We start from the raw sequence: 12,205 nt of genomic DNA on the forward strand, positions 1-12,205 counted from the left end.
TAGTTCCTGTAACAGTTGAGGAAGTTCTTAAGAGGACGGTGATATGGAAGGTGAGCGATCAGCTGTTGTAACTTGCACAGGTTGTGCCATGTTTGTCTTTCTTCCACAGGACAGAAGCGACTTTGTCTGTACAAAGTGCAAGCTGGTCTCCATATTGGAAGAGAAGGTTCGAGGGCTGGAAAAACGAATATCGACTCTGCGTTGCATAAGGGAAAATGAAGATTTCCTAGACAGACGTCAGGAGATGCTTCTACGGCCACAATGTTCTGAAGATTCAGAGCAGGCGCAGCAGGGACAGAAGGATTGTGAAGAGGTTTGGCAGCATGTGACCTCCAGAAGGAGAAAGAGGAGCGTCCATGCACCAGCAATGGAGATACAGGTGAGCAATCGTTTCCATGTTCTCTCTACAGGTACTAATGCGGAGAGTGGACTAGATGACCCATCTGAGGGAAAGGAGCAGAAGGAGATTCCACCGATTGGAAGGCAAAAGATGCACTGTCCTAGGGATAGGGGTTCCACGACCACCACTCCCAAGAGGAGGAAGAGGGTGGTGGTGGTTGGGGACTCCCTCCTCAGGGGGACTGAGTCATCTATCTGCCACCCCGACCGGGAAAACCGAGAGGTCTGCTGCTTGCCAGAAACTAGGATACACGATGTGACGGAGAGACTGCCGAGACTCATCAAGCCCTCGGATCGCTACCCCTTCCTGCTTCTCCACGTGGGCATCAATGATACTGCCAAGAATGACCTTGAGCAGATCACTGCAGACTACGTGGCTCTGGGAAGAAGGATAAAGGAGTTTGAGGCGCAAGTGGTGTTCTCGTCCATCCTCCCTGTGCAAGGAAAAGGCCAGGGTAGAGACCGTCGAATCGTGGAAGTCAACGAATGGCTATGCAGGTGGTGTCGAAGAGAAGGCTTTGGATTCTTTGACCATGGGGTGGTGTTCCAAGAAGGAGGAGTGCTAGGCAGAGACGGGCTCCACCTAACGAAGAGAGGGAAGAGCATCTTCGCCAGCAGGCTGGCTAACCTAGTGAGGAGGGCTTTAAACTAGGTTCACCGGGGGAAGGAGACCAAAGCCCTGAGGTAAGTGCGGAAATGGGATCCTGGGAGGAAGCACAAGCAGGAGAGCCCAAGAGGGGAGGACTCCTGGCTCATGCTGAGAAAGAGGGACGATCGATGAGTTATCTTAAGTGCCTATACACAAATGCAAGAAGCCTGGGAAACAAGCAGGGAGAACTGGAAGTCCTGGCACAGTCAAGGAACTATGATGCCACTGGAATAACAGAGACTTGGTGGAATAACTCACATGACTGGAGTACTGTCATGGATAGATATAAACTGTTCAGGAAGGACAGGCAGGGCAGAAAAGGTGGGGGAGTTGCGTTGTATGTAAGAGAGGAGTATGACTGCTCAGAACTCCGGTATGAAACTGCAGAAAAACCTGAGAAACTCTGGATAAAGTTGAGAAGTGTGAGCAACAAGGGTGATGTCGTGGTTGGAGTCTGCTATAGACCACCAGACCAGGGGGATGAGGTGGATGAGGCTTTCTTCTGGCAACTAGCAGAAGTTGCTAGATCGCAGGCCATGGTTCTCATGGCAGACTTTAATCACCCTGATATCTGCTGGGAGAGCAATACAGTGGTGCACAGACAATCCAGGAAGTTTTTGGAAAGTGTAGGGGACAATTTCCTGGTGCAAGTGCTGGAGGATCCAACTAGGGGCAGAGCTTTTCTTGACCTGCTGCTCACAAACAGGGAAGAATTAGTAGGGGAAGCAAAAGTGGATGGGAACCTGGGAGGCAGTGACCATGAGATGGTCGAGTTCAGGATCCTGACACAAGGAAGAAAGGAGAGCAGCAGAATACGGACCCTGGACTTCAGAAAAGTAGACTTTGACTCCCTCAGGGAACAGATGGGCAGGATCCCCTGGGAGAATAACAGGAAGGGCAAAGGGGTCCAGGAGAGCTGGCTGTATTTTAAAAAATCCTTATTGCGGTTGCAGGAACAAACCATCCCGATGTGTAGAAAGAATAGTAAATATGGCAGGCGACCAGCTTACAAGAAGTGGAAGATTGGACAAATGACCAGGGAGGAGTATAAAAATATTGCTCAGGCATGCAGGAGTGAAATCAGGAAGGCCAAATCACACTTGGAGTTGCAGTTAGCAAGAGATGTTAAGAGTAACAAGAAGGGTTTCTTCAGGTATGTTAACAAGAAGAAAATCAAGGAAAGTGTGGGCCCCTTACTGAATGAGGGAGGCAACCTAGTGACCGAGGATGTAGAAAAAGCTAATGTACTCAATGATTTTTTTGCCTCTGTCTTCACGAACAAAGTCATCTCCCAGATTGCTGCACTGGGCAGTACAGTATGGGGAGAAGGTGACCAGCCCTCTGTGGAGAAAGAAGTGGTTCGGGACTATTTAGAAAAACTGGACGTGCACAAGTCCATGGGGCTGGATGCGCTGCATCCGAGGGTGCTAAAGGAGTTGGCGGATGAGATTGCAGAGCCATTAGCCATTAGCCATTATTTTTGAAAACTCATGGCGATCGGGGGAGGTCCCAGATGACTGGAGAGCGGTGTTTGGTCACCTTTTTAGGGACAAGGTTCTTAGAGGCAGTCTTAGTTGTGGTGCCCCTGTCTGCCACTGGTGACTGTTGGCCTGGACTCTGGGTCGGAGGCTGGCCTGAGGGATTTCTCCGTCATTAGTAATTTAGGTTGAAGATCCCTGGCCTTCCGTGTCCTGGCAGTCAGTTTTTTACAATGAGGATACTTTTGGGGAATATGGGTTTCTCCGAGGCAGTGGATGCACTGAGCATGGCCTTCAGAAATGGGTATCAAAAGCCTGCAGGTCAGGCAGCATTTAAAGCCAGGGGAACCAGGCATGCCTGAAAGAGGGTAGCTCTAGAGAAAAACGGGGTCAGCCCATTTTTATTTAGTCGTCATTGACAGCGGTCCTCCAGGTGGCGAAAGAGGAAAAACTCCGACTAATTAAAAAAAAAAAAATTATATGGAAGAAAATAAAAACTAAAGTTAACTCAAATTAACTAAGATTTATGGGACAGAAAGAGAAATATTGTGCTATCTACATATTTGGAGAGACGCTGCTGTCACTCCAACTCAAGCCAAAGGCGATAGAGAAGGAACTGGTGGTCAGTTGGCTGCACAGGCTAGGTAACCGCTCGGCGCGGTGCGAGGCGGCCAACCAGGGCACTGCTACTACAAATCTCCAATTACAAGTGCAGGGCACCAAGACACCCTAAGTGGAGCACCCACAAGGACACTCCTCAAAGAAGAATATCTCTTACAAGCAACCCAGTAACTATCTAATTAGAGTACCTGATTTTTAAGAGTAGGCACGTAATGTAGACAGCAAAAGACAGTGCTCTGATTTACAAGTCAATTTTTCCCTAGACCAAAACAAATCCCTCTCATGCTCTGCTTGAATAGAAATAGAGGCGGAGTCATTGGTTCTGGGGTTCTTTTCTTTGGCTTCTGGTAGTAGGGAATGGGAACAACTCTTCACCCTTGAGGAGTATTTTGCTAATCTGTACACAGATGTCCCTTCCATCCTCTGGATTAATCTTCAAATCTTCTAGGAGACACTCTCCAATTCTTTTCCAGCCATTTCTAGGAAGGGTGGTCTTGTTTGTTCCCCCTCAATAGGAGACCTTGGTATGCCACTCTGAGATGAGTCCAACTGGCACCATCACTGAACAGCCTGGTAGGATACAGGGCAGGGAAGGCTTGAGCCGCCTTCTTTAGGCCTTCGTCACCCTCAGGAGCGATATCAGCCATAACCACCTCTTCCTTTAACAATTTTAGCTACTTTTTACCCAGCAGCCCCCCACCTTCATGACTATGGACTTACAATGAGAACTTCATGCTACTCACCAAGCCTGGAGCAACAGAGCAGTTCCAAAGAAAGCTGAACCAAAGCTAGTCTGATCACCGCATACTTTTATAAAAGATCTTTATGGGAAAATTTTTAGGGAGTTTTGAGGCTTATCTCTTCCTTTCTACTCCCACTGTAAATCTACAATATCTCTCTACCTTTTCATTTATCACAACGTTGGCTGTGGTGTCCTTGAAAGGCATCCCCATTCACACCTGCTAGAAGATTGACCCTGATCAGAAGATGAAAGAAGTGGAAAAGTGAGGATATGTTTTTGAAGCTTCTCCAGTCTGAAGAGGCTGCTGTCCGGGAGAGCACGGATTGGAGGGATCACATGGAGATCAGTCAGAAGGATCAGGATTGGAAGGACCAACTATTCAAGGAAAACCAGAGTGGCCAAAAGGTACATCAACCAGTGCACCAGGAACATGACTCTGCTCAAGCAAACAGATATTGCAGAATTATCCAAAACATCCAAAGACCACCTCCCCCACAGCCTTTACATCTCATTCACAATTCAATGTCCACAAGACCACACACACACACACACACACGGCACTAGCACAACCTACAGCCTTTTCCCTACAATTCTTTGATAGTGGAAAACAAGGAGAACTAGGACTATGCATACACTGACAGACACCCAGAACTTTGCTTATTTAACACTAGTAATATAGATATAAAGCTTAATATGGTTATATAGGTGTCAACCCTCAAAGTTTACTGTTGCTAATAAATTTGTTCATTGTTTATTTGCACACAAAATTTGCACACAAAATTCTGAAAAAATCACAAAATATTTATTGGGTGTCAAACAAATGTTAAAAACCAAAGCATCACCTACTCTCAAATTCATAACAGATATTTACAAAACATTTCAAATCCAGATTCAAGGCAAAACACAAAGTACACAAAAGTAGCACACCACAATAATATGGCACACTGTTAAAGTGATATTTTAAGGCCTCCCTCAGCCATATAGCTCCTTGATGGACTTTAGTTACTGTCCTTGTGTCTGGCTGTTCAAAATCAGCAGACAGTCTTTCCACTTCCCCACTCCACCCTGACAGTAAAGTTTCCCCTTCCCTTCCCTTCACAAATATTATGCAATATTATTCTACAACAAGAATAGTTGCCTTACTGAGATCCAGCCTTCCTATGAGACATCGCCAGAGGCCTTTCAACCTAGCAAAAGCACATTCAACAGTCATCCTGCACCTGCTCAGACATTAGGTAACTCTCCTTGCTAATGTACGGGCATCCAGTGTATGGTTTCATAAACAAGGGAAGCAAAGGATAGGCTGGTTCCCCCAGAATTACTATTAGCATTTCAACCCCACCCAAATGAATGTGTCAGTCTGGGAAGTATGTCCATGCTTGCCAGGGCCGGCTCCAGCTTTTTTGCCGCCCTAAGCGGCGAAGTGGGGAGGGGGCTGGGGTGGTAATGAGAGAGATATAACTGTGATTGGCGGCACTTCGGCAGCAGCTCTATCGCACCGCTTCATTCTTCGGCGGCGGGTCTTTCGCTCAGAGAGGCACTGAGGGACCTGCCACCGAAGACCCGGACGTGCCGCCCCTTTCCATTGGCTGCCCCAACCACCTGCTTTCTTCGCTGGTGCCTGGAGCCGGCCCTGATGCTTGCATCTTTTGGAAAAGTCCAGTATACCTCAAAATGCAAGTGTCACATACACACACTGTCCATCCAACAATAATGTCAGTGAAATGTCCCCAGTGATCCATCAGTATTTGCACAGCCCTGGAAAAGTACCCTTTCTGCTCATGTACTCAGCGGCAAGGTGGGATGGCCCAGAACTGGAATTTGCATCTCCTCTATCACCCTGCACACACTTTTGGGGTGGGAGGGGGGTGCGGAAGGGAGGGAAATGGACATTGTTTCAAATCCTCCTATTTCTTGCATGTTCCCCAGAGTCACAATACTGTGCAGCACAAAAGGCTTCATGGCCTTGCACACCAGGATGACAACTGCCCCCACAGTAGATTTTAAAATTCTGAACTGATTGCCCACAGCCCAAAAGTAGTATGAGGCTACAAGCTTCCAGAGCATGATTGCTAGATGCTTTTCCACTGTCAAAGCAGCTCTCATTCTGGTGTCTCTGCACTGGATGGCTGGGACATAGCCTCCCACATCTCAAAGTGCAGCCACTGCTGATTGCCACAGATCTGTATCACAATGTGATGTGTTCCACCGCTCAGTGCTTGTTTCTTGGTCCCAGAAATACTGATCCACTGTGTGGTGCTGATCAATAAATGTCTGAAGCATCCTGAAGTTTCTATGCACTGTCCACATCATTCACTCATCCACCTCATTGCATCCTGTCTCATCTTCATCAAAGCACCACTGTTCACTATTACACTGGCAGTCACTGAAGTTCTGCAAATACAGAATAATCACGTCCTATCTCTAAAACCAGACACGAGAGCTCCGCTTAGCTGTTCTGGATCCATATTTCTAATAGCGAGATGGCAAAGAGAACAAAAGCAGTACAAGGAACAGTGGGAATTTTTAAAAAGACATGAACATTATCATCTAGAAGAAGCTTTAGGGAATGGAAGAAAGGTAATTGTAGGAACTTGACCCCGAGCTCCCATAATTCCCCGAGTGAAGTGCGGGTGTTCCACAATGCATTGCAAAAATGTTCTGCAAAGCACTGTGCTGGACAGTGATGTAGAGATATTGGGATGCCTATACATAGTGCACCACAGCTTCTGCCAATATAACCTCTTATATGTGATGCAAGCAAAAACAGCCAAGAGTGCACGTACTCTAGCAACATCAGCAACTGCAAAGCAGCAGAAGTTCTAGTGTAGAGATGACCTGAGCTGAGTTTTTAATATAAACAAGAGCAAGTCCTGGTGTATTTATAATACTTAGGCTGCTTGAATCAGAAAATAATCTTAGGAAAAAAGGTACAGGTTTACTTAAGAGTCTTTAGACTAAGTTGCAAGGACTTTTCATTCACTAGCTACAGTTTGAAGAATCGTAAGCATGCTTCACATCTGCTATCCCTTACATGTAAGGCAACTGATATTTATCCATGTCCTTATACACAATTATTCTGGGCAATACAACTGAGACACATCCAGCCCAGTGTTAAACAGGCAATGATGAATAAAATTACTTTTGAGGGGCACTTCTTTAAGCACCTATTAATTTGCAGACTATAAAGTCAGCTTTGCCTGTTTTGATCATCCACACACGTCTTCCTTTCTGTCTCCATTTTTAGATTTTTGGATTTACTGAACCATAAATGCTAAGGTTTCAATGAAAAACTACTCGTTAAGGACCAAATTTCCTGTTTCATTACTATATTATGTATGCAGATGGTACAATGTAGGAAGTTCTTTGATAGGACATTTTCCAAAAAGGCAATTTAAAAATATATTTAAGGCATAATACTCATAATAAATTCAGGCTGTGGATGGGACTGAACACATTCTAAGCTACACCATACTAGTGAGTGAAAATATACTGCTCTCTCTATTCTTGGCTTTCACAACATCAATGCAATATAGTAGGTGCCATCAATTACAAAATAGTTTCACAGACTGCACATACTAGATCTTGGCTTGCTACAAACAGAGTTTATTTTAAAGGCTTATTGAAATATCAAAGAAAGGGAAAACATGTCTGAAACTGACAGCTGTAAAATCCAGTAGCAGTATCTTATCTAAGAATGAAATCATTGAAGCCCAGATACTCAGGAAAGAACTGAATAGATAATAAAAAGGACAGCTGTACAAGCAGCATCTGGGAAACCACTGCTTACTGAGAACTTGTGACAGAATGCAAAAAAGATGACCTTTGGTCAGGGATATCAAATATCAATGCAAAGGAGAAATAATTCATTGTAAAATAAACTCATTAGTTAATAGAAGGCACATCAGCAAAAAATAAAATCTAAGCACGGTGAAAACTGAGCCCAAAGAAACATTTCTATGGAGTCTCTCAGTATTTCATCCAATTAATAGAAAACATACATTAATACAACACACAGAAAGATGGAAGGCGACTATAGTAACAATTTAAAAACAGCAACTTTTGAGGGGGGGGGGGGGGAAATGGGATTTAATAAATGAAGTTAAACATACCTTTTCCAGAACTGCATGATCCACTAAACACATCAGTTTGGAACAAATGTCAGGTGCCTATTGCAAGAGAGAGCTTAGAAAGTTATATTTAAAAGGAAGTGTGACCTCATTAAATGAGATCACAAGCAGCCACTTGAGAATCTTTGCGTTCTTAAAATGGTCCATTACTGAGAAATCATGTGTTTAACATCAGTTCTGTGAAAGACAACTGTTCTAAAGGCTTAGATTTTCAGAGCATTTATGGTCATAGCCAACTCTCTATTTTATGACACTAAATTATATGTTCCCACCTCAAAAAAGAGAACAGGATCAGATCTGACAGAGCAAAATGTTTTCACAGAAGAGAAACCACAATTCCTTTAGTGTTCAGAGTGAACAAAAATGGAAAGATGCTAGTTAAACCCCTTATTGGAATGCTGTTGCTTTCCACCATGCAATAAGAATTACTTCAGAGGAAAGGTGAAGTGTATTTGATAAGATGGTTTCCTAGACTTAACTTAAGGTTTTTCATCCCACAGATTGAAAACAATCTACATTAGCATACATGTCTAAAACCCAGTGGTCAGAATTACATTTTATTTTAGAGCCTACAGATATTTTTTAAACTTGTCTTCAATGTGATAACCACAAGATACATAAAGAGCCTTACATTCCAGTCTCTTCTGATTTGCTCATATCAAATCGCTATTCTCATTTTGACAGCTCTAACAGGCACTAACATTGCTTTTTACTGTAGACCCAGACATTCTTCACAAGTTTTTTTTATTATGAAACCCACCTACGTTGAAAAGCATGTCAGGGTGGGAGTGGTTAACACGGATTAAAATGGATTTCTGCAAGTGCTACCTATGATGGTTTCCAAAATAAACCAACACTGATCTGAAAGAAGTCTTGTACTTGTATTAGTTTCCATCCTCATTCAACCCTCAGTCCCACTTATTAATGGCCAAAAACCAAACGAAGATTTTATGTTAGAAAAACTCAGCAACAACACTGGCAATCTACATTATGATTTCCATGGATGATCAAAATAGCATTCCCATGTCATTCTCTCTCTCTTCATAGTGGAGATCTTTCACCATATTATGTATTAAAAAAAAATGCAAAGTGAGTTGACAGATGGCTATAAAGTTACAAGACTCATTATATTCCATCCATTATCTTTGGATCTCAATTATTCCTGCAGATATTAATTTATTCTCTGTCAGATGGATAGACAAATAAATGGTTTGTGAATATTTTAAAAGTCTGCAATACACAAACGAGTCACAAAGAGGACATTCCAGAAAGTCTAAATACCTGCTGTAAAAATCAGGCTCTTTAAATACTGTAGAGAGGACGAAATACAAACTGGTAGTGTCCAAACAGGTTTCATGTCTTCGGGTAAGAGTTTTCATAGAATAGAATCATAGAATCTCAGGGCTGGAAGGGACCTCAAGAGGTCATCTAGTCCAACCCCCTGCTCAAAGCAGGACCAATTCCCAACTAAATCATCCCAGCCAGGGCTTTGTCAAGCCGGGCCTTAAAAACCTCCAAGGAAGGAGACTCCACCACCTCCCTAAGTAACGCATTCCAGAGTTTCACCACCCTCCTAGTGAAATAGTTTTTCCTAATATCCAACCTGGACCTCACCCACTGCAACTTGAGACCATTGCTCCTTGTTCTGTCATCTGCCACCACTGAGAACAGCCGAGCTCCATCCTCTTTGGAACCCCCCTTCAGGTAGTTGAAGGCTGCTATCAAATCCCCCCTCATTCTTCTCTTCTGGAGACTAAACAATCCCAGTTCCCTCAGCCTCTTCTCATAAGTCATGTGCTCCAGACCCCTAATCATTTTTGTTGCCCTCCGTTGGACTCTTTCCAATTTTTCCACATCCTTCTTGTAGTGTGGGGCCCAAAACTGGACACAGTATTCCAGATGACGCCTCACCAATGTCGAATAAAGGGGAACGATCACGTTCCTCGATGTGCTGGCAATGCCCCTACCTATACAGCCCAAAATGCCGTTAGCTTTCTTGGCAACAAGAGCACACTGTTGACTCATATCCAGCTTCTCGTCCACTGTGACCCCTAGGTCCTTTTCGACAGAACTGCTACCTAGCCATTCGGTCCCTAGTCTGTAGCAGTGCATGGGATTCTTCCGTCCTAAGTGCAGGACTCTGCACTTGTCCTTGTTGAACCTCATCAGGTTTTTTTTGGCCCAATCCTCTAATTTGTCTAGGTCCCTCTGTACCGATCCCTACCCTCTAGTGTATCTACCACGCCTCCTAGTTTAGTGTCATCTGCAAACTTGCTGAGAGTGCAGTCCACACCATCCTCCAGATCATTAATAAAGATATTAAACAAAACCGGCCCCAGGACCGACCCTTGGGACACTCCGCTTGAAACAGGCTGCCAACTAGACATAGAGCCATTGATCACTACCCGTTGAGCCCGACGATCTAGCCAGCTTTCTATCCACCTTACAGTCCATTCATCCAGCCCATACTTCTTTAACTTGGCGGCAAGAATACTGTGGGAGACCGTATCAAAAGCTTTGCTAAAGTCAAGGAATAACACATCCACTGCTTTCCCCTCATCCACAGAGCCAGTTATCTCATCATAGAAGGCAATTAGGTTAGTCAGGCACAACTTCCCCTTCGTGAATCCATGCTGACTGTTCCTGATCACTTTCCTCTCCTCTAAATGTTTCATAATTGATTCCTTGAGGACCTGCTCCATGATTTTTCCAGGGACTGAGGTGAGGCTGACTGGCCTGTAGTTCCCCAGATCCTCCTTCTTCACTTTTTTAAAGATAGGCACTACATTAGCCTTTTTCCAGTCATCTGGGACCTCCCCTGATCGCCATGAGTTTTCAAAAATAATGGCTAATGGCTCTGCAATCTCACCCGCCAACTCCTTTAGCACCCTCGGATGCAGCGCATCCGGCCCCATGGACTTGTGCACGTCCAGTTTTTCTAAATAGTCCCAAACCACTTCTTTCTCCACAGAGGGCTGGTCACCTTCTCCCCATACTGTACTGCCCAGTGCAGCAATCTGGGAGCTGACCTTGTTCGTGAAGACAGAGGCAAAAAAATCATTGAGTACATTAGCTTTTTCCACATCCTCGGTCACTAGGTTGCCTCCTTCATTCAGTAAGGGGCCCACACTTTCCTTGACTTTCTTCTTGTTGCTAACATATCTGAAGAAACCCTTCTTGTTACTCTTAACATCTCTTGCTAACTGCAACTCCACGTGTGATTTGGCCTTCCTGATTTCACTCCTGCATGCCTGAGCAATATTTTTATACTCCTCCCTGGTCATTTGTCCAATCTTCCACTTCTTGTACGCTTCTTTTTTGCATTTAAGATCAGCAAGGATTTCACTGTTTAGCCAAGCTGGTCGCTTGGCTGCCATATTTACTATTCTTTCTACACATCGGGATGGTTTGTTCCTGCAACCGCAATAAGGATTCTTTAAAATACAGCCAGCTCTCCTGGACCCCTTTGCCCTTCCTGTTATTCTCCCAGGGGATCCTGCCCATCTGTTCCCTGAGGGAGTCAAAGTCTGCTTTTCTGAAGTCCAGGGTCCGTATTCTGCTGCTCTCCTTTCTTCCTTGTGTCAGGATCCTGAACTCGACCATCTCATGGTCACTGCCTCCCAGGTTCCCATCCACTTTTGCTTCCCCTACTAATTCTTCCCTGTTTGTGAGCAGCAGGTCAAGAAAAGAGTCCTTCACAAAATTCCAGTACTTAACTTTCCATTTGATAAAGTTCTGTCTGTGGATTACTAACATACTCATCTCATGACCTTAGTGTCTAAGTAACAAGATGAAGTCTATGAAATAAATATAAATGCAATCTTTAAAGATTTTAGAAATGCTCCCCAAAAAGGAAATAACCCACTAGTTGTTGGCAAATTTATCCAGTTGTTAGCTAGCCAGGGGGAGGGAAACAAACAAACAAACAAACACTCACCAGTAGACTAGCTCCAGATTGGAATAAGTTGTAAGGATAAAGAATACGTTCATAATGGGCACGGATGTGTGAACCCACTGCCTTGCCTGGAGCAAAACCCATTCTGATGGCTATTTTCGTCCATTTTCTCTCCTTACAGACTAAGTCAAATCCACCTTCTTCTGCAACTAGCTATAAAGGAAAAATACAATGGTCACATATACAAAAATAAAGTCATTAGTGTATAAAGATCTACTGCCAGTAAAAAAA

At 44.2% G+C, this 12,205-nt stretch overlaps 1 protein-coding gene across 16 annotated transcripts in view; it reads right to left on the reverse strand.

Annotated features, from left to right (window-relative positions):
• Positions 1-12,205, reverse strand: part of KDM5B (lysine demethylase 5B) — a 179,329-nt gene that overhangs the window by 132,367 nt on the left and 34,757 nt on the right. For 8 of the 16 annotated variants that reach the window (XM_065595087.1, XM_065595086.1, XM_065595085.1 and 5 more), the window contains 2 exons: positions 11,957-12,127; positions 8,002-8,058 (listed from right to left, as the gene is read on the reverse strand). In XM_065595087.1, coding sequence (XP_065451159.1) covers positions 8,002-8,058; positions 11,957-12,127 — 228 coding nt within the window. The remainder of the gene's footprint in view (positions 1-8,001; positions 8,059-11,956; positions 12,128-12,205) is intronic. The other 8 variants (XM_065595091.1, XM_065595092.1, XM_065595088.1 and 5 more) reach the window with 1 other exon arrangement.

This window comes from Chrysemys picta, chromosome 4 (genome assembly GCF_011386835.1).
Source record: "Chrysemys picta bellii isolate R12L10 chromosome 4, ASM1138683v2, whole genome shotgun sequence".
NCBI classification, from domain to species: domain Eukaryota; kingdom Metazoa; phylum Chordata; order Testudines; family Emydidae; genus Chrysemys; species Chrysemys picta.